This window comes from Coenobita brevimanus, chromosome 65 (genome assembly GCF_032717465.1).
Source record: "Coenobita brevimanus isolate Jiangsu-jjx chromosome 65, ASM3271746v2, whole genome shotgun sequence".
Taxonomy (NCBI): Eukaryota; Metazoa; Arthropoda; class Malacostraca; order Decapoda; family Coenobitidae; genus Coenobita; species Coenobita brevimanus.
In genome coordinates this window covers 46,586,666-46,608,667 of record NC_137018.1, presented here as the reverse complement: position 1 = coordinate 46,608,667, position 22,002 = coordinate 46,586,666, and the positions used below count along the sequence as shown (strand labels likewise).

General features: G+C 44.1%; 1 protein-coding gene across 1 annotated transcript in view; it reads left to right on the top strand.

Annotated features, from left to right (window-relative positions):
* The window catches only part of LOC145405001 (uncharacterized), a 91,369-nt gene that overhangs the window by 550 nt on the left and 68,817 nt on the right, over positions 1-22,002 (top strand). Inside the window, exons 2-6 of the mRNA XM_080276502.1 lie at positions 10,430-10,551; positions 11,230-11,379; positions 13,081-13,329; positions 14,459-14,669; positions 20,423-20,571. Of these exons, the coding sequence (XP_080132628.1) occupies positions 10,430-10,551; positions 11,230-11,379; positions 13,081-13,329; positions 14,459-14,669; positions 20,423-20,571 (881 nt within the window). The remainder of the gene's footprint in view (positions 1-10,429; positions 10,552-11,229; positions 11,380-13,080; positions 13,330-14,458; positions 14,670-20,422; positions 20,572-22,002) is intronic.

Sequence of the window (22,002 nt, the reverse complement as noted above, 5' to 3'; positions counted from 1 at the left end):
CTAAGAAAATGCCTGAACAATAAAAATCCACAAAAATCCGCAGTACTTGCCACCCAGTGAGTGGCGGACAGGCTTCGTAACCCACTAGCCTCCAGCTTACTTGTACAGTAATCCCATGTGGTCTAGTGGCAAACAACATCACTTAATAAAATTAATGTCAAACACCTCCTCCTCCTCCTCCTCCTCCTCCTACTCCTCCTCCATTTGCTAGAGCTGGTTGATGAGTGGGGACATGAGGCAAGGTGATGGAGGCCCACCCACATCAAGAGACTCTGAAGACAGCTGCAAGGTCATGTCTAACGGTGACTCAACGGCTCTCATTGTACTCTGTTCTGGTTCCGAGAATGAAGACTGGGGACAAGGTGGTGGTGGTGGGGAGATCAGGCTTGCATGCATGGGGATGGCAGGCTTGAAAAAGGAGTTGATCCTTGTCTGACGATAGATGCGACAATTCGGATGGAGAATGACAGTGACCCTGACTGCTCACAGATCCATCACCAGCTTTAGTGGCACCAACTCCCTGTCGCGGTGTGGGTGCTTGACATATTTGAGCACATGCTCAATGCTGGCACATAGCTCACCAAGATGAGGGAATGATGGAGTGGCGGCGTGCTCAGAGTCAGGGTCCTCATCCTCGTCGAAGTTGTGCGAGGCCTCATATCCCTGAAGGAGACGAAATCAACCACATTTGAGGGTTTTGACAATTCCCTCCAAGCATTCATCCACTTGAACACTGCAGACTTGATGTTTTAACGCAGTAGATTTTCCCAGGTTTGCTCCCCACATCTATCAGCCCTTTCCTCTTCCTGTAGCGCCACTGTCACCTCGTCAAGGAATCTCCAACGATACAGTCTCTTTGCTGCCACGATAACACCTTAGTCCATTGGTTTAATGAGAGATGTCTTATTAGGTGGTAGAAACATGCACCTGATACAACCATTATCAGCAACCAATTCCTTCTCAGATGGAAGTGCAGGGGCATTGTCGAGGATCAGGAGTGCCTTCACCTGGTTGCGAGGGATGCCAAGTTCCTCCGTTTGACAACGGATAATCTCCTTGGCAAAGTGTCTGTGGAACCAGTCTGTGAAGATTTTACAGGCAAACCAGGCCTTCACAAAATGGTATCACACAACAGGCAGGCTTTCCATCAACCCACAGAGACAACTTGGCTGTTTTGCATGTCCAATAATAACGGGCTTGAGGCAGTGCATCCTGTTAGCATGGGCGCAGCACAAAATGAAGGTGCACTGTTTGGACATCTTCTGACCAGGCACAGTCTTCTCTCTCTCTTCTGCCAGTGTGTTGGTGGGCAAGGAGTGGTTTTGTCAGCATTGTATACTTGACCGAGAGCAAAGCCCTCATCCTCGATCAGGCACTGCTCTTCCTGGTGAAACGGCTCAACATCCTCTACTGTCGCATCCAGAGCCTCACCATGTGTCTCAAGGCCAGTAAGTCCATGTTGAAGTTTGAACCAGAAGAGCCAACCTTCAGATGCCTTGAAGTCATTTGAAGCCATGCACACTATGTAGGCACACAAATTTCTTGGCTGCCACCTTCAACACAGTCCTACACACAAGCACGCCGGCACCCCATTGTTGGTGGAACCAAACCAAATTTGATAGGTTGATGACAACATGGCGGGGCGAGACATCACCTTCCTGTCACCCTTCTGAGTGGCATTGCCATAGTTATGTCCATACAGAGTCAGCTTGGCTAGTGATTTTCTTGAAATCAAACAAGGTTGAACAGACCAGATCATATTCCCGCAGAATGCATAAAGTGGTCCAGCCCGTGTCAACCTAGGTGAATATCTCGTGCTTCTTCAGAGTCAAAACTTTCCTCTTTTGTTTCTCGGGTGGTGGTGGGGCCATCATCACACACACGTGAATGTCGCAGAGAAAAATCAAGGTCTGAAGAAGGTAGGGAACCACCACAAACACAACAGTGGTAGCTGCCATGGTTACAACATGGCCAAACACGCCCACACTTGAGAGAGACAACGGCGGGAACTGAGGTATGGTACTGCCACATGAACACAGTGCTGCCGTGCTTGGCTATGAGCACACAAGTAAAAAGTGCCAAACTGACTTATGAGTGCAATGGTCATTTTTGCTTGGCCAGGCAAATGTTGCTATGCAGCAGCAACACTGTATCTCTGTACATCATGGCCTCAGGGAGCATCCGAGTAATGTGACTGGCCAGGCAACTTGATGAATCAGTAGGGAGACGGACAGCCATGCGTGCCTGGGAACGTTCGAGTGATATGAGCGGCCAGGAGACTTTGACCATTTTTGCCCAGCCTGTGGATTAGGTTCTGTATTACTCGCTTGCAGCCGAGAACATCTGAGTGATCTGAGAGGCTGGGGGATTTCAGCCTTTAGGTTAGGAGGTGGAAGGCCATTTTTGCACAGCTGGTGGGTTGCAGTCTATTACCTATGCATGGTCAGAGAGGCCGGCCAGTTGCCTGACTGATTTTTTGAATTTGTAGGCCACCCAACCAACAATGTCAGAAATTTTATGTTCGGATACAGACAAAGAAATCCAGATACAGAAATAATAGAGCCAAGGCCTAACGTTTGGGTACTGAGTATGTTCGGATACGGAGCATCCGGATAATCATATGATAACAGTATTTCACTGCCTCTCTCACAGTTAGGGCATGTCATTCCCTTTCCTCCTCGGTGCATCATATCAAAGACATAAGAAGCTTCTCTCAGCTTAGGAAATAGCTAACAGAGAAAAGTGTCAAGTAGATGAGGTCAAATATTAGGTGAAGGTTTGTCTCAGCCTACACTTTCAAGTGTGTTTTCGGATTTTTGTCAGTGTTTAAAGCAGGGGAATCTTAACTATTTAAAGATGTAAGCAACATCGAAAAGAATTTGGCATATATTTAAGGCTTACATGAAACAAAGGATTTTATGACTTAAATATGGAATTAGTGAACAGATAGGGAGAAGTAAATTGAGATGCTGTGGATATACTCGTATTCAAAGAATGACAAAGAAGAAGAAAGTGGAACAGTGCATTAATGAGAGAGAATGAAGAGGAAGAGAAGTGTCTGAGGGAGTAAAAGAGGTATAGGAGGACAAAGTAGGCAGTTCTGTCTTGGCTGTTCCTTGTGGGGAGGAGAGATGGCACTATTTCACAGTACACTCACATGACATGAACTCACCAGAATTTTACTCCCAGTACACTCGCATGACATAAATTGGATATAACCATGGAATACGGTACATTACACACAATAGCCTACGAGGTAGGGACACAACACTTGTACATCAACTGAGTTAATTGTATATTGCGTGGGGGGGGGGGGAACACAAGTGGGACAGCTAGAACTGGTTTCACTGTACCAATGATAGCACTCAACATAGACTCTTCCCTGGGGTCATGATTTAGCACACACTGGGGCCTGGATATCACATAGAGTAACGGGGGGGTGGGGGGAACATTTTTCACGGGGGCGTATACTAACACAAGAAGGGGAAGGGGGGAACACTGACAGGGGTGCGTATACACAGTTCAGAACACTTCTACTCATGGGTACAGGTGGACGGTGAGTGGAGCTAGGGGCGCGCCTGAGCCCACTACACTGGGAGCTGCAGGTGGCAGCTGGGAGTAGGGGGAGGGCCATCAGGGGTGCGTTCGCGATGGGAGTCACTGTTAGTGTTTCCGGGAGTCCAGGTGGAGCTGAAGGACGGAGTGGTGGGCAGCCCTTTCCTGGTGGGGGCCCTGGGAGAGTGGTGGCTCACGGGACTAGGGTTGAACAGGGCCAGGAGGTGCTCAGCACGATGCCTGCCCTTAGTTGTGGTGGACGTCCTAGGGACGGACCTGAACTGGTCCAGGCCGAGGATCGGCCACGGGACTATCATCGCCTCCCTGGAGCTGTGGTCTTGCCTAGGGGAGGCGGCCGTCAGGGGATGACTGTGGCCACCTGCACTGGAGGGAGTCCGGCAGCTGCTGTGGGTGTCAGGGGCGGCTCGCTGGTGCCTGGGACTGCAGTCTCACCTAGGGGAGGAGGCCGTCAGAGGTGGTCTGCAGCTGCTCTCTCTGGGGTAGTCCATCAGCAGCTGTGGGCGATGAGGGTGGTGCCACAGCAACAAGATGCCTGGCCCTGGAGTGGTCTCCCCCTGTCTGGTCTCTGGCAGGGTACCTGTGGGGGAGCAGTCTCCACTCTCCATATAGGAGGAGAGGTGAGAGGAGCGCCTCGCTTTGCCACAGGATTGGTGGACTAAGCTAGAGGTGTTGCCCTTGAAGGGAACCTCCGGAGTCATGGAGGGGGAACGACTGGTGGTCTGTTCCCCTGCTTGGCGGGCCTGACAGTCCCTGCCGGAACTCCATGCCGGAGCACGAGAGGGAGGTCCGGAGGACGCCCCTTCAGTCAGGCAGATCCGGTGGATACTGCCTAGGTTTCGGCCTGGGGTAGCAGCCAAAGGAGATCCGGTGGACACTCCTGCAGGAGACCACTCGTCCCAGGGACGACCTGAGGGGGAGGCCCGTGGGGTCTCCTGGCGGGCACCACAGGTCTGGTGGACACTGCCCTCTTGCTGACGGTGAATGGCGCAGCTGGGGGACGACCAGTGGTCTGCTCCTCCATGGTAGATCTAGTAGATACTACCACTGGGCCTGCCGCCCTCTTGGGGTGTACCAAGAAAGGTCGTCTGAGAGACGTGCTGACGTGCTGGCTCCCGTAGGTGGGTGGCAGAAGGAGGAGAACCAGTGGTCACTCCTCCTACAGTAGATCCGGTGGATACTACTGTGCCCTGTTCCCCTGGGGTAAATTAGGACTTAGAGCTCATGTGGAGTCCCTTCCTCATTTAGAGGCAGATCCGGTGGACACTGTGTCTGAGGGTCTACTTGGCACTTGGCTACTGCAAGTCCCACCTCGATTCTAGCGAGTGCTTGCTCCGTCGGAGTGTAATGCACTCACATTGAATACTGCCTGTGGTCCGTCTGCATGGAAGAGGGGCGTCAGGTCAGGGGGGATGTGTGTCCTTTCCTCTCGGAGCTTGGCAATACCTCCCCATTGTTGCCTTGTGGGATGGGGGTTGCCTCCCTATGCCCTTCTCCTGGGGTGGTGGTGTCGGGCTCGCTCCACCGAGTGGGGAAATAGGGTTGCCAGATCACAATGGCCACATTATATATATATATATATATATATATATGTAAGTAATCCCTCTACTATCCAATGTAATAGAGCCAAAGGCATGTCCGGAGTGTGGTCCCATCCAGAAAGTGGGCCCTAGCTCCTGGACTGGTACTTAAGGACTCTAACCCAGCCTAACTTTGAAAGCCACCTAAATAACTCCCTACTGGACATGCATAGCACCTATTTAAACCTATTTAAGACCCTATTCACATCAAAATGGACATAAAGCATGAAATAAATGAAAAGGAACCAAAGAATGAGGAATTAGAAGTGACTGTACCTCAGCCAGGTTACTTACAGAACGTTTGTGGCTGGCTTTTCTAAGGTTTTGTCAGTGGTGAAAATGCTCTTGAAGCATGTGCAGTAATCCAGTGTTGTGCTGCACTTAGTTCTTTGCACTGTGAGTTATAATTGTTTATTGCTGCACATTGTTCTTAACTGCGCCACGCCAGTTTCAACCACCAGTTTCAACTGCCAATTTGCACTCCACAGTTAATCCTTTGCACTCTAAATTCTAATTTCTTAACACTGCACAACACTGTAAATTCCCGTGTGGTCTAGTGGCGAGGTATTGCAGTTTATTCACTGTTTATTCACAAAAAATGAGCACGTGTGGCTTCCATTGCGATAGGCATCTACTCGCCATCGAAGTTAGGCAATAACTGTTGGAGTGTTGGTGACAGGGAAATAGGGTTGCCAGATCACAATGGCCACATTACCAAACTCCTCAATTTTCATTACCAAATTTAACTTTTCATTACCAAATTTGTAAAGCTAGCATTTATTGTTCACTAATTATATATACAAGTGGAAGTACATGTAATCACTCTTCTCATAATTAACAGCATGTTGATTAATTTCATGCTATGTTGGCTAGCAGATTAATCAGAGAGAGCAAACAATCCACCATCTCCATCCTGTGTGTCCTCATACATGTGAAAAATCCGTTTGGTAATGCATTATTCTGATTCATTACCAAACGAATTTTTCGTTACCAAATTGGCCCACATTTGGTAATGAAAAATACCAAATGGCAACCCTGACAGGGGAGGGGAGAGGAAGGAAGGGGTGAAGGGGCCATTGTGTAAACCAGCTGTTTGGTGCCGCATGGCAATTTCAAATTACGGTTGGGGAAAAAATTAGGATTTTGGGAGGAGTTTTTTCTTTTTTTTGGCCATTTTTGGGTTCCAAAGGTCCAGGCCCACAATGTCCGGAAAGTAGGCGTCCGGAAAGTACGGGGGTTACTTATATATAAATATATAAATATGATTGTGGTATGCAAGATCAAGCTGAGAGGAGTGAGGTGGATCAGGAGAGAGAGAAGCAGTCAGAGAGAAAGACTGGAAGTTGAGAAGCTGAGGATCAAAGAAATGGCAGATGAATACAGGACCAAAGTAGAGGATGAGTTAGAATTACTGATTTGGAATGAAGTGGATCTGGACAGACTGTGGAATGAATATAGGGATTGCTTAGTTAGGAATGCTAAAGCGGTTGTGGTGTGGCAAGAGTAACAACAAAGAAGAAAGGTACGGCATGGTGGGATGAGGAGGTAAAGAGAGTGGTGGAGGAAAAGAGGAAGAAGTGGCTAAAGTGGTTACAGGATAGGGGTTCAGTTAAAATAAGAACTGAATATGTTGAGAGCAAGAAGCACGTAAAGAGACTAATGAAGAGGAAAAAGAAGGAGGTAAATGAGGATCTAGGAAGAAAAATGAATGCAAACAACTCTGAAAATAGAAAGTTATTCTGGAAAGAGGTGCGGAAATGTAGAAGTGAAAGCGGTAAGAAATGGGATGGTGTGAAGGATGTAGGTGGTAGATAATTAACCCATGGAGATGAAGTAAGGACCAGATGGAAAGAATATTTTGAAAGCCTGATGAATGGGGATAGAGAGAGCAGAGCAGCTGTAAACACGATTGGTTTTGGAGGTGTGCAGAGAAGGAATGCAGTGCCAGGAGACGTGACACTCACACCGGTGAAGAGTGCTGTGAAGCGGATGAAAAATGGGAAAGCAGCTGGGGTTGATGAGGTGTATGCAGAGATGCTTAAATGTAGTGGAGAGAATGGAATGAAGTGCTTGTTGGAGATATGTAAGAAGGCATGGATGATTGAAACTGTGCCTGCAGAGTGGAAAAAGGCTGTGATTGTACCCCTGTACAAAAATAAAGGTGAACGAAGTGAGTGTAAGAATTATCATGGCATAAGCTTACTGAGTGTGGTAGGGAAGGTATATGGAAGAATTATCATAGAGAAAGTAAGAGAGATATCAGAAGTCATAGCGAATGATGAACAGGGTGGCTATAGGAGTGGCAGAGGATGTGTGGACCAAATATTTGCAGTGAGACAGATAGTAGAGAAGGCTTGTGAGATGGACCATAAGGTGTTTATGGTATTCATGGATCTGGAATATCATATGACAAAGTGGACAGAGAAGGATTGTGGAAAGTTTTCCGCATGTATGATGTAGAGGGTAAGCTGTTAGGTGCCGTCAGGAGTTTTTATGATGGTAGTGAAGCATGTGTCAGGGTTAATGGGCATCTAAGTGAATGGTTCACAATCAGTTTGGGCATGCGACAAGGTTGTGTGAAGTCCCCATGGTTGTTCAATGTATATATGGATGGGGTGATGAGAGAAGTGAAAACACAAGTAATGGAGAGAGGGATGGCATTGGTAATGAATGGTGATGGATGGAATATCTCAAATTTGTTGTATGCTGATGATGCAGTACTGCTTGCAAGTACCGGACAAGAACTTGGTAGGCTAGTGCAGAGTTTTGCTGATGTCTGTAAGTGTCGTTCCTTGAGAGTAAATGTAGAAAAGAGTAAAGTGATGGTTATTGACAGAGAAGGTGACCCAGTGCAATGTAACAGTGAATGGAGAGAGACTGGAATTGGTGAGAGAGTTCAAATACCTGGGTACAGTGATAGAAAAGAGAGGAAAATGTGCAAAAGAAGTTGAAAGTAGAGTGACACAAGGAAGAAAAGTAGCTGGTGCAATGAAGATCTTGATAAGAAACAGAGGCTTGAGTGTTGCAGCTGCATGAGGCTTACATGGAGGAGTGTTAGTGCCAACTTTAACATATGGATGTGAGACTATGATGTGGCATGAAAATGAAAAGTCAAGAGTAAGAGCAGTGGAGATGGGAGTGCTGAGGAATGTATGTGGAGTACAGAGGGTGGATAGGATACGAAATAATGTGATTCATGAAAGATGCGGAGTGAGGAAGTCTGTGGACACCAGAATTGAAGAGAGTGTACTGAGATGGTATGGTCATGTGGAGAGAATGGATAACAATAGAGTGGTGAAGAAGGTATATCTGAGAGAATTTTAAGGAGGAAGGAGGCGAGGTAGGCCAAGGAGAAGGTGGAGAGATATGGTGGATGAATGTGTGAGGAAGAGAGGTTTGGAAGTCGGTGAGGCTAGGGAACTGACAGGAGATCGAGCTGGCTGGATGAATTTTGTGAGGAGACATGCATGATCAGGGATTTTTGGCACCCCTTTTTAACATGGCGCGTCTGGATTTACCCTATCGGATACGATATGTGAAGCTACAGAACGTGGTGAATGTTTTTGGCGTATCCGATAGAGCCAGGCTTCCGGGGGCTTGAATGATGAGTGAATGGAAGCGTGGCCCATTGGATTGGGCAAGTTTGGGCTGTCTGGACATTGCTACTCCTCACCCTGCCCTTGGGTGGGAAAGGAGGTCTGGATGATGATGATCCAGAGGATTGGAAGTCAGGTATAATTATTCCCTTGTACAAAGGAAAAGGGCAAAAAGAAGTGTGTGGTAATCATAGGGGCATTTGTCTTCTTAGTATAATAGGAAAAGTGTATGGTAGGATACTTATAGACAGAGTTAGAGAAAGAACAGAGAAATTAGTTGGAGAAGAACAGGGAGGCTTTAGAAGGGAAGAGGTTGTGTAGATCAGATATTCATTCTTATATCTTTAGTGGAAAAGTTTCTGGAGAGGGGAAAGAAGTTGTATGCGGCTTTCATGGATTTGGAGAAAGCATATGACAGGGTGGACAGACAAGGATTGTGGAAAGTGTTAAGAATATATGGAGTAGATGGGAAGTTGTTGAATGCTGTGAAGAGTATGTACGATGGTGCGAAGGCTGCAGTGCGTGTGGATGGTGAACTAAGTGAATTTTTCTCTTTGAAAGTTGGTTTGAAACAGGGATGTGTCATGTCGCCATGGTTGTTCAATCTGTACATGGATGGGGTAATAAAAGAGGTACAAGGTAGGGCAGTGGATGTTGGAGTGGCCCTGGTGAGAGAGGATAGTGTTTGGAAACTCCCTGTACTGTTGTTTGCAGATGATACTGTGTTGTTGAGTGAAGACGAAGGGGAGCTGCAAGGCTTGGTGGATGAGTTTGAGAGAGTGTGTAAGAAACGGAACCTAAAGGTGAATGTAGGGAAGAGTAAAGTGATGGTCTTTGAGAGAGGTGAAGTCAGTGAATGTATAGCGAGGTTGGATGGTGAGGAATTGGAAAATGTGAGTACGTTTAAGTATTTGGGTAGTGTGATGAGTAAGGATGGAGGTTTGGAGGGTGAAGTGCTTGAAAGGGTACAGCAGGGAAGAAAGGTTGCTGGTTCCTTGAAAGCAGTGATAAGAAACAGGGAAGTGAGCATGGAAGTAAAAAAGTTACTACATGACAGTATTGTGATACCAACTCTAACGTACGGAAGTGAAGCTTGGACATTGTTGGAAGGACACAAGTCAAGAGTGAGAGCAGTGGAAATGAGTTATTTAAGAGGAGCCTGTGGAGTCACGTGGAGAGACAGGCTGACGAATGAGGATATAAAGGAGCGTTGTGGTGTTGATGTGGATGTGATAGGAAGCGTTGTGAGGAACACACTGAGGTGGTTTGGCCATGTGGAGAGGATGGAGGGTGAAAGACTGACGAAGAGAGTGTATGTGAGTGAGGTGGAGGGTGGAAGAGGGAGGGGGAGACCGAGGATGAGATGGAGGGATGGGGTGGAGAGGTATATGAGAGAGGGGGGTGTGAGTTGGGAGCAGGGTAGTGAAATGGCGGGGGACAGGGCGACTTGGAGGCGATTTGTTTGTGGCCACCCCAAACGGGATTGAGGCGTCTGGCAGTAGATAGATAGTAGATAGATAGATATATATATATATATATATATATAGATGTATTATTTTATTCATTTATATGCAGTAGAGAGAGAGAGACCAGTACTATACTGGGAAATAGAGTCTTTGATGATTTTGATGATAATAGTAATGATGATAGTGATGGTAACTTAGGATTTATCATCCCCAGGGTGGTGTGATGGTGGGAGCCTGTATGAACAGCAGAATGGTCGGTCAGGCCGGTGTCACTGTTGTCCCTATGGATACCACATCGACCTGGACTTTGTGCGTTACTGCGAGATGGTCACACAGGTAAGGGGTATTCAGAGTTACACTTAACCCTGTCACTATGAGAGATCTATTGTAGACTGTCTTTTTATTGTGTACTTGTTCTAAATTTTGGAATATCTCCTAATGCCTTTCATCCCAGTTGATATCCAGTTGTCATCAGATTGGAGAATTAGTTTGTCTAGCAACAAAAGTAATATCCCTACCTCATAACCAAGGTTCATTGAAGTTCTTGGAACTATGACATAGTACAGTTCAGTATTCAGGTTGTGAGTTGCCCCAGTTTTTCTTAGGAAAAAACAGACTGACAATAAATTTTCCCTGCCCCTTTTTTTTCTTTAGATACCAACACAAAATATAATTACAAACAATTTGCCCTGCTCCCACTGATGCAATCCCCAACACCATAGCACAGTTAATCAGGTTACTCTCTTCATGCATCCCACACTCTCAACATGAAGTGCAACATGTACACAATCCTCTGGGGGTTTGAACCCGTACATTGAAGACAAGGTATTCTGATATAACTCCACCACTTGACCACAAGGCATCCAGAATCATACTCAGGCCCAGAAATCCTCAGTTTTCACTATATTATCTACTTCTTTATTGCTCCATTAGGAGTGAAGGGGCCCAGGGCTAAGCTGCATAGTACATTTGCTGCATACATGAGAATAATAACAATGAGCTTGATCATTTCAGGGCTCGAAGAACGACAATCCAACCTTACGACAGCTAAAGAAGCTGAAGCGAGCACGACGACGACAGACCAAGTCCATGGAGGTGCTGCTGGGCCTGGAACCTGCACTGGAGGCCATACAGCAACAACATCAGCAGACTAAACTAGAGATTGTGAGTGGCAGGCAAGGGGGTAAGGTAGAAAGAGAGGTAGGGTGGCAGCAAAAGGGGGGAGGGGGAGGGAGAGGAAAGCAGGGAGAAAGAGAGAAGTAGAAAGAGGAGGAGGGTGGTAGTAGAAGGGAAGAGTGGGAGGGTGGCAGAGGAGGGAGAGGGAGACAAGGTAGGAAGAGGGAGTGAGTTAGAAAGAGGGGAAGGATGGCAGTAGAGGAGGGGAAGGGGAAGGTGGCAGAGAGAGAGAGAGAGAGGAAAGAAAAGGTGGGTGAGGGAGTGAGAAGAGGGAGAAGCAGAGGGGGGGGAAGGGATGGAAGTATCAAGAGGGCGTGGGAATGAAGCAGAAAGAAGGAAAGAATGGCAGGGGGAGAGGAGGAAATGTTGAGCAAGGCAGGGGTGAGAGGGGAATGGAGTGATGCAAGAAAGGTTGATAAGGTAGAGGAACAGAAGAGAGTAAAGAAAAACGCAAAATGTGGAGGAAGAGCTCCATGGAACTTCAGAGTTTGAGTAAGGGAAGGGTGAGAAGAGAATGGAGAAGGTGGTAGGGGAGGTGAGACAGAGATAAGGGTGAATAAAGCACACAAGTGTAGAACAGTCATTAGAGTGCACAACATAATTAGTTCACTTCTCCATTCATTCATGATTCATGTTCCCCGAATTCATATCATATTGTTTATAATGACTCCAGCATGCTTTGGCCTTGGTCACCTGATAGCGGCATTCCTCACGGCTCAATCTCGGTCAGCCTCCCTATTCAGTCCCTTATCCCTGAGGTCACACTATTATTTATGTCCATGGATTATAGAAGGTCAGTAGTAGATTAGCAGATGACTTTAGCTGGTATCAAGTAACATTTATATCCATGGATTATAGAAGATCAGTTGTAGATTAACAGATGACTTTAGCTCGTACATAATAATATGTATATTCCTGGATTATTGAAAGTCAGTAGTAGATTAACAGATGCCTTTAGCTGGTATACAATAATACGTGTATCCACGAAATATGAAGATCAATAGTAGATTAACAGATGACATTAATTGGTACAAGATTGAAACTAATATATTTGCATGGAGTTACACACATGAGTTTTGAAGACTTTAATGATAAGTGAATGGACATATGGCTTATTTCAGTAGCCACAGTTTTGAAAATGTGTGTGTGTGTGTGTGTGTGTGTGTGTGTGTGTGTGTGTGTGTGTGTGTGTGTGTCTCTCTCTCTCTCTCTCTCTCTCTCTCTCTCTCCTTTTTTCCCCCCCCAAGCTTATGCACCCTATTAGTCTTTGGAAACTGGGGTAAGCTAGTTATGATGATTGCTTGATTGTGTTTGTATTGATTTTTTTTTTTTTTTTTTTTTTGGGGGGGGGGAGCAGATAATTGTTTGGGGGGGCAGATAATGTGAAGCACTTTTGTAAAGAAAAAAAATATATATATGCTGATGGCTAGCCCTATAAAGCTGAGTCAGGATGCTGTAGACTTGAACTATGTGTGCATGAGTGTCTGGCCCATTGCAGTGGTCATGCAGTCAGTATCTCTCCCTCTTTCATGCTTTTTCTTTCCTTGATTTCTGGACCCTACTGTACTCCATCCTTAGGGGAGGAAAATGGTTTCGAATGATGGTGCTGATGATGGGGATGATGTTAACAGCAATGATGATGATGATGATGCTGATTGCTTAGGAACAGATGTTATATAATTCCTCCAGATTGAAGAACCGCAGAAGTCATTAGTGACACCCACTCGCCAGCGTACCCCTCCCCCACCTCCACCACGCCGCTCCCGCTCCCCTCTCCTTATGGCAGTGACTGGTGGGGGGGTGGGGGGACCACCACCAGATGTCATCAACAGCATTGCCAGCCGGGTTGTGACCGAGACCACCATCAACAACAACAACATTATCAACAAACATAAGAGCAGCAACTTAACCACACTGGACCCTGGTGATGCCTTACAGGTCAGAAGGTGTGATGTGTTACTTCTCTGTAAGATATGGATAACCCCTTGCTTCCACCACCTCATGGGAATACCAGGGAGTCAGGCATATACAGTAAAGGACAGGGAAAGTACCCAATAAACATTCTCCCAAACTATAGCACACAACCATTGACATACTGGTACAGATGCAGGGCCCTATTTCATTTCTAAGTGTGAGCAGACTGGGGTAAAAGGGCTTTCCTCAAAAGTCTGTTTTGGCCCAGGAATCAGTTGTGACTTCTTGGTCCTAGACCATGGTAGCCTGAAATATAAAGCAGCCAATCCACATTACCTTGAAGCCCAGAAGGGCATGGAATGTAGGGGGTTCTGAAGCTAACCGTCCATGGGCCAGATCATCTATCCCATAAGATACCACATAGGTCACTGGCAGTATTTACATGATAGAAAAACTCCAGCCACTTTTTGGACTAACATATTGCTGCCTGAGATATAACTATAACAGGGGTTTAGCAAACAGGGGTTCATCTTCCAGTTCATAGAAAACCTCAGTTGTACCAGGGCCAACTCCATATTGGTATGAATTTTGAAAATATTTAGTTTTTCCAGTTACTAGACGTACTTCACACTTTTGAAAGAACAACCCTCAGTTACAGCTTCAGTAATCCCCTGGGTAATGATGATTTTGTGTGTGTGTGTGTGTGTGTATGTTCATGTGTTTGTTTGTGTGTATGTATTCGTGTGTGTGTTCGTGTGTGTGTGTGTGTGTGTGTGTGTGTGTGTGTCTATATGTAAACACAGAAGGTTCTTGTCATCTGTTGCCTTTTTTACATTCCTTTTGGCTATTAAGTCTACAGTAATTGACAGAAAAAATGCCTATTAATGTTCCATTGCTACCGATAAAGTTGATTTGCCAGTTCCTCCAGTTTACAATACAGTACCAAATATGAGAAGAAAGTTGTGATATTATGAAACCTATCCCTGACATATAATGAAGATATGCTGTACAGTAACGATAAACAGTTACTCCCTTACATATTCATATACCCAGTAGGTTTTTATTGTTTTCGGAGCTGGTCATATTCTTCTGTTATGTACTAGTTGAAGTCCTGTATTATCCTGTCTATATTTTTTTAACTCATTGCCAACAGGAGGCAGTATTAGACTTTGAGGAAATGTTGGAGAGTTCAAGAGAGAAGCAGTCTTCCTCCCCCCATCGCCGCTCAGAGACCCTCCCTCTCAGCTTCCCTCCATCCCTTGACCTCCTCCACCACACCCCTCCACCACGCAGTGGGATTGGTGGCCCAGAGGGGGCGAAGAGTGGGGCAACAGTCACACGATCACATTCTCTCCCCAGAACATGTATGTGCATTCTTGTTTCTAAAGATGATTGATATTATTTTTTGCTCTCAAACTTTTTTTACAGTATGCTATAATCTGATTTTGACTCCTTCATTCTGAAAATGTAATTTTTCATTTTATTCAGACTAACATCAGATAATTTTATTCAGCACAGGGGAGATCTTCTGAATTGCAGGGTTTATATACCTTTACTGTATAGCCTTTTTTTTTTTTATTTTTTTTTTTTTATGCGAGGAAGAAGGAACCAAAGGCCATGAGCCCGCAGTAACAGTTCCCTCCAAGAGAAAAACAAAATACAATAGAGAGCCAAATTCAAGATCCGATCATTTTGAGATGCCTGGACACACTGCGTTTGAAAGACTGGAGATCATAGGCAGGAGGAAATACAGACAGAGGGAGACAGTTCCAGAGCTGACCTGTTGCATAAATGAAAGACTGGGAGTAACGGTTAACTCTTGCATTAGAGAGTTGGACAGAAAAGGGATGAGAGTTTGCTGCCAGACGGGTGCTACGCACCCGTCGTAGAGGTGGAGGAATGCAAGCAGACAGTTCAGAGGAGCAGTGACCATTAAAGTAGCGATAGAAAAGAGATAAAGATGCAACAGTGCGGCGAAGAGACAGAGGTTGAAGGGAGTCAGTAAGAGGAGGAGAGTTAATGAGATGAAAAGCCTTTGACTCCACCCTATTGAGAAGAGCTGTATGTGGGGAGCCTCCCCACACATGAGAATTGTACTCCACACAGGGGCGGATAAAACCCCTGTATAGAGTCAACAATTGTGCAGGGGTAAAGAAAGAGCGGAGTCGGCTTAGCACACCCAATCTCTTGGAAGCAGATTTTACAAGAGATGTAATATGATCTTTCCAAGATAAGTCCCGAGTAAATGAAACCCCAAGCATGTTCAAGGATGATGCAGGATTAAGCTGAATATTATTAAACATTAGTGGGTATACCTGTGGAAGATTTTGTCGGGTTGATAGGTGTAAGAACTGAGTCTTAGAAGCATTAAAGACAACCATATTATTTTTACCCCAGTCAGAGATATGAGCCAAGTCAGACATTAGGTGTGCCATAGCCTCATCCCTTGTTTCTTGAAGTAACTGTTGAGATGGGTGTTGCGGGAACCGAATGGAAAGGTGAAGGGTGGAGTCATCAGCGTATGAGTGGATAGGGTTAGATGTACAGCTTAGAAGATCATTGATGAATAAAAGGAAGAGAGTTGGTGATAGGACAGAGCCCTGAGGAACACCACTGTTGATAGATCTAGGAGAAGAACGATGGCCGTCTACAACAGCGGCTATAGAACGACCAGAAAGGAAGCTAGCGATGAAGGCACAGATAGAAGGATAGAAACCGTAGGAGGGCAGTTTGGAAATTAAAGATTTATGCCAGACTCGATCGAAAGCCTTTGAGATGTCAAGTGCAATGGCAAAGCTTTCGCCAAAGTCCCGAAAGGAGGATGACCAGGAGTCTGAAAGGTAGGTGAGAAGATCGCCAGTGGAGCGTCCCTGACGGAACCCATACTGACGATCGGAAAGAAGGTTGTGATAGGAAAGATGCCTTAAAATTTTTTTATTAAGAATTGACTCGAAAACTTTTGAAATACAGGACGTTAAAGCAATTGGACGATAGTTGGAGGGTTGGGAGTGGTCACCCTTCTTTGGGACTGGCTGAATGAGAGCAAACTTCCAGCAAGAAGGAAAGGTACAAGTTGACAGACAAAGGCGAAATAGTTTGCCTAGGCAGGGTGTAAGCACAGAAGCACAGTTTTTGAGAACAACAGGAGGGACCCCATCAGGCCCATATGCCTTGTTAGTACTGAGGCCAGTGATGGCAGAAAATACATCAACTGAAGAAATTTTAATGTCAGCCATGAGGAAGTCAGAGGGGGGAAGTGATGGAGGAACAGCACCGGAATCGTCTAAGGTGGAATTGGAGGAGAAAGTCTGTGCGAAGAGATCTGCTTTATCAGTAGAAGAAATAGCTACAGAACCATCAGAGTAGAAAAGAGGAGGGAAGGATGATGAGGTAAAGTTGTTAGAAAGATTTTTGGCAAGGTGCCAGAAGGAGCGGGAAGAATTCGAGTTGGAGAGTTGAGAGCATTTAATATGGATGAAATTATTTTTAGTAGAGCGAAGAACAGACTTAGCACGATTCCGGGCAGAAACGTAAAGATGATGTGATTCAGGGGTGGGTTGGCTCCGGTACCTTTTGTAGGCCTTCTCCTTGTTGCGGACAGCATTAGAACAAGCGTGATTAACTTGTTTCCTGTGAGAGGCTCTCCCTCGACCAGATAAATAAACTTTGAGGTTGTAAGAATAAAGATTGAAAATACATCGTTGGAATAAGGGGTTATGTTATATCTCTCTCTCTCTTTCTTTTTTTTTTTTCTTTTTCTTTTTTTTTTTTAGTGGGTGGAGGCATCCAGCATCCACTGTCTTGATGTATTGCTGCTTTCACATGACTACATTGAATGACAGGCTACTGTAACCCAGAAATCCATTTACATTGTTTTGTGGCAACCATATAACCAAATGACATCTGGTGATCAAGTGAGTTAAGGTGCTCCAGTTGGATGGAGCCCATAGGGGTCTGCATCTGAAGGATGGTTGGGATTTATTGCCCACATAATGCCACTCAGGGATGCGTTAGGCTGGTCACCCATGCCTTAAATGTCAGGGCTGAGTGGCCTAACCTGGGGCTCCTTGACTCTTGATGGGTCAAAAAGGATTGTGTGATAGATAAATAGATTGATTTGTTGCTTTCAGTTGTGCATCACCAGCAGTATAGCACCTTTTTTTAGTACCATTATCCTTTTAGTGTTTTTTAACATAGTTTTAGTTTTTTTAGCATCATGTTTATAGTTTTTTAGCATAATGTTTTAGTTTTCCTAGCATCAGTGCTTACTGTATTAGTGTTTTTTGGATGCAGTATAAATGATGATAGTGGTAGGTGGTGGTGACCATCATCCACTCACTTGATGTATTGTTGCCTACTTCTTCCTTAGCCTTTATCATTCTTTTTCTGTGTATGCCCTCCTCTCTTCCTGTATCTCCCATCTTTCCTGTCATTTCTTATTGCATTTCTTTCCTTCATAGGTGGCTTTACATTGGGTGACAAGCCAATTGGTTTCCTGTAAGCCTAGAAACCATTTACAATGCTGGGTGGTAACCATATAACCAAGCCATACATGCTCCCTACATGTGAACAAGTGGGTTGGTGGAGGGTTAGTGCCTCTCCCTGTAAAACAAATAACTCAAAGTCAAATGGCCACCCCTTACGGGATTATGGCCTCTGGCAATAGATAGAGATAGATAGATAATTGATGATGTTGCACATAGACTCTTATTAACTCTGGAACCATATATAATGATGTATTATGTCAGCACTGGCAGCACTCAGCACAGAGTCAAGCATCACTAACCTAATACCGTGGTTGCATTTGCAGAAAAACAAATATGTGAAAACATAAATGTAATGATGATATGTTGCTGGGGCTCCCATATGAGCCATGTGGTTGTACCTATCCGATGGCCAGAAACAACCGATGTAAAGATCATAATCATTTACTGTCATATACTGCCTATACTAACCATTGTAGATGATTAACAGTTGCAAAATTTCATGAAAGAAGGCACCACAGGAAATTCACTTGTCCAGTGGTAAACAGTTACTTAGCCAAGCTGCACTCACATTTAATGTACTTCCTGCAACACCACTAGTTTATGCACACTTCACTTTACAAAAATATTAATTATCATATTTTTCCACTTTTGGATTATCATTAAAGGGAAAATTATGGATTCTTAAATGGAAAAGATTGTAAAAAAATTAGTACCTTTAAAGCAAAATAGTGTACTGTAACTGGTATTTTGTTGAGCAAAGGATGCCTGTAGTTTGCTGGTATGACTCAGGAATGCTGTCTCTAAGCACCAGCCATTTCCAGACTTATTGTACAGTATAGCAGCCTGACCTCAGGCCTCTGCACCTCAGAGTGGATAATGTAGTATTTACGTTGCAGTTTTCATAGATAGATAGAGACTTCTGTATATTTTGGCACTGACAGGGAGCCTACATGTGGTGGCATTGTTTATTGTGAGTGGATAAAATAGCTGTGATATCCAACCAGGAGCCAAGCCTCCTGGTATTTCCCATCACCTTGTCATGGGGAAGGACATTAGTTTGACCCTGGTGAGGACTGTCTTCTAAAAGGAAGTACTTGTCCATGCGTGGTGTTTGGACTGTACTGTACCTGTAGGACAGCCCCACAGAAGCAGTTGCTTACCTGTGGTCTGCCCAGCCATACGGATCAGGATTAAGCAACAACAACAACAACCCCCCCCCCCTTCTCCAAGAACTTTTAAAAATACATTGCAGTATTTAAAGCTATCCCAAAGCAGACTATAAATTACATGTACGCTCATCTTCAGAAGATGAGCGTACATAATCTGGTACTGCATTATTTACATAAGGAGGGGGTTTGTTGTGGGTGAGGGTTAGTCACAGAGTCAGCAGATACTGTATGTCCCTATGATCCCACCTCTTTGTTTTTACAACTGTCAGTAATTTAGCATTAACTCTGTCATTTTTAAAATTTTGCCAGATTTCTGGCTTATTTTTACGAAATTTGGCATCCTTCTCAAATATTCATAATCAGAGGGAAGCAGTATAAGATATTTTAGTGATTTCAATTTATATTTCCCCAACTCTCAACATTTGATAGAATCTTGGGTACGTTCCTGTAGATAGACAGGTATGAAATGCAGCAACTTAGAGTGCACCAAATATAGTAATGTAATTTGAAGAGACAGATTATGTTGATTTGTCAATATTGATTTGTCAGTATAAAGAATGTCATAAACTTTTGCATCAGTAAATGTTCATTTTATAGGATACCATCAGTAAAAAAAAAAAAAAAAAAAAAAAGTCTAGAGAAAAGGACATTTATTTTAATTAGAATACAGTGACTATCTAACCTACTGTAAATCACAGAACACAGGTAAGTTCCTGTTGATAGATGAGAATATGGTGTGATGAAAATTAAGTCACCTCTGCACATGATATTTGAGATGTACAGCATAGACTGTTTTCTGGCAGCTGTCATTATAGGTCTGGGATGTGCTCCATAATATCACAACTTTTTCTGTACTGTCAGTACTGGAAGTTAGACACCAACAAAACTTTAATAGGCATGTTTTCTTTATTTAACTGTATGCTTGACCCTCTCAAGGTTGGAACAGTTCTAGTACAGCTATTCTTTCCACCTGACATCCGACACTTTTACTGTATTCAGTTGAGAGTGAGTCATAGAAACCTGAGAGTTAGCAGAAAAAAAAGAGAACATAAAAAAAAGCAACTTAGCAAGGATATACTGCATTTCAGCTTGGCAATACTGGGTCTCATCCAAGCTTGAATGATGAGATGTGATTAAGTGAACCTCAAGGGTCAGCAACCATGAAAGTAGTATAAATCTCATTTTTCAACTTTTTTTTTTTTTTCCATGAACAAAATCAGCTGAGCTGGGCACCGCAATCTAAAATTCAACTCTGCAATCTCAGTTCCACGACGTCTGACCATTCCCTTCCACTACCATAATTCTGCAATAAACTTAGCATGTGCAGTTTTACTACTTCAGTAGTGCAGCCACAATTCAGTTTCCCAATTTTCAATACAAAGTGCACAAACAATACAAATTGATTGGTAATGTAGTGAATTACTGTATTTATAATCTGTTTATGACATTAATTTCCCACAGTGGCATGCAGCCACTGTGACCCTCACTACTCACTAGTGACTCTGTTCATAACTTCACTCAGACCACTTCTCAGAGTCCTCACTGACTCAGAAGTTCAAGTTCAGAAGTTCACAATTGTGACATTTGACATTTCACACCCACACATCACAGTCAGTCTGAGTCCTCCAAGACTGAGAACAACTCCATCTTGAGCAGGTCCATGTTCCCTTTCATGAACACCAGTTGCTTGAAGTTCTGTGAGGTCAGACTTGCCCTTTTGTCCTTCATGATGCTCGACCCCTGGGAGAACAATCTCTCTCTGATGTGCATTGAAACACTGCAACATTATTGAAAAAATGCAATAAACAAGTTGAAACAACGTGGCAGGAGGCTGGGAGGGGGGGGCTGGGAAGTGCGTGTGTCACTGTGTCCACTTTGAATGATCACTGCTAACTAGGGATGGGCATATCGATAACAGTGTTGCCACATTTATAGATGGGAATTATCATACCGGCTTTTCAAAGTTATCTTTTTTTCGTTGGATTTATCATACATTATTAAAATCACCTTTTTATAGTGTTTAATAATCTGATGTATTGTAAAATTGTTTGCCAATACCTTGGTGTATTTACTGAAAACTTACCCATTACAATTATCTTCCTCTGAACTGTAATTTTGTAAGGTACTGACGTATACTCGGGTGTATATCTATCACTTTTTATTTTGTATCAGAGTTAGGGCATACCATGAAAATCTCACGATACTAATATTATAATAATATAATCATTTCCTTTATTACAAATATAATATTACAAGGAAAAGAAATAACCTTCGTTCCACTCGGGAAAATCAATCTGACCACCAGCAGAATGCAGTCCATAGAACATAAATAGATAATTCATAGAAATATGCTTACTCTTGCAGATAATAACTCAGTAAGACCATAAAAAAAAAGTATTTTCAGTGATCACCATTACATTAGCCCTTAAGATCATCATCATCTGTCAAATTGTGGAACAACTGTGCACGATTAGCTATGCGTGCCACAAAATTTGCTGCCATGCTGGCATAAAGTATATTGTATTGTATCGTATCAAATAATTTCTCCTGGTATCGCCCATCCCTGTTGCTAACTGACGCAGCGACGCCCTCACTCACCATTGCTACTGGCCAGAAGTCCTGTTCAAGCTTGATATTCATGAGTCATGCTGTAGCCTGTACTAACCAATGTCGACCGCCACGTAGATTTCGGACAGGATTACAATTGCGGAAGTACTTCTGCAACATAATACCACAAGTTACGGATGAGTTTGCTGCAATCGCAGTTCTGCAGCTGAAATCATGTGGTCTGCTATTGTGGAAATTGTGGCTTGTGGAAGTGATTTCAGAGGTGCCCAGCTCTGATAATCAGTAACCAGATTTTCCTAATACAGTACCATTGGGTTAGTGGTATACTGTACCGTACTGTATATGATGCGAGACTGACAGAAATTTTAAAGGTATTTACAGTTTCAGTATACTGATAACCTAAATGAAATTATTAAGACCTGTAGCATCACACTCTCCACTGTTACATTAGTCAGTCATCCTAAAGGAAGCAG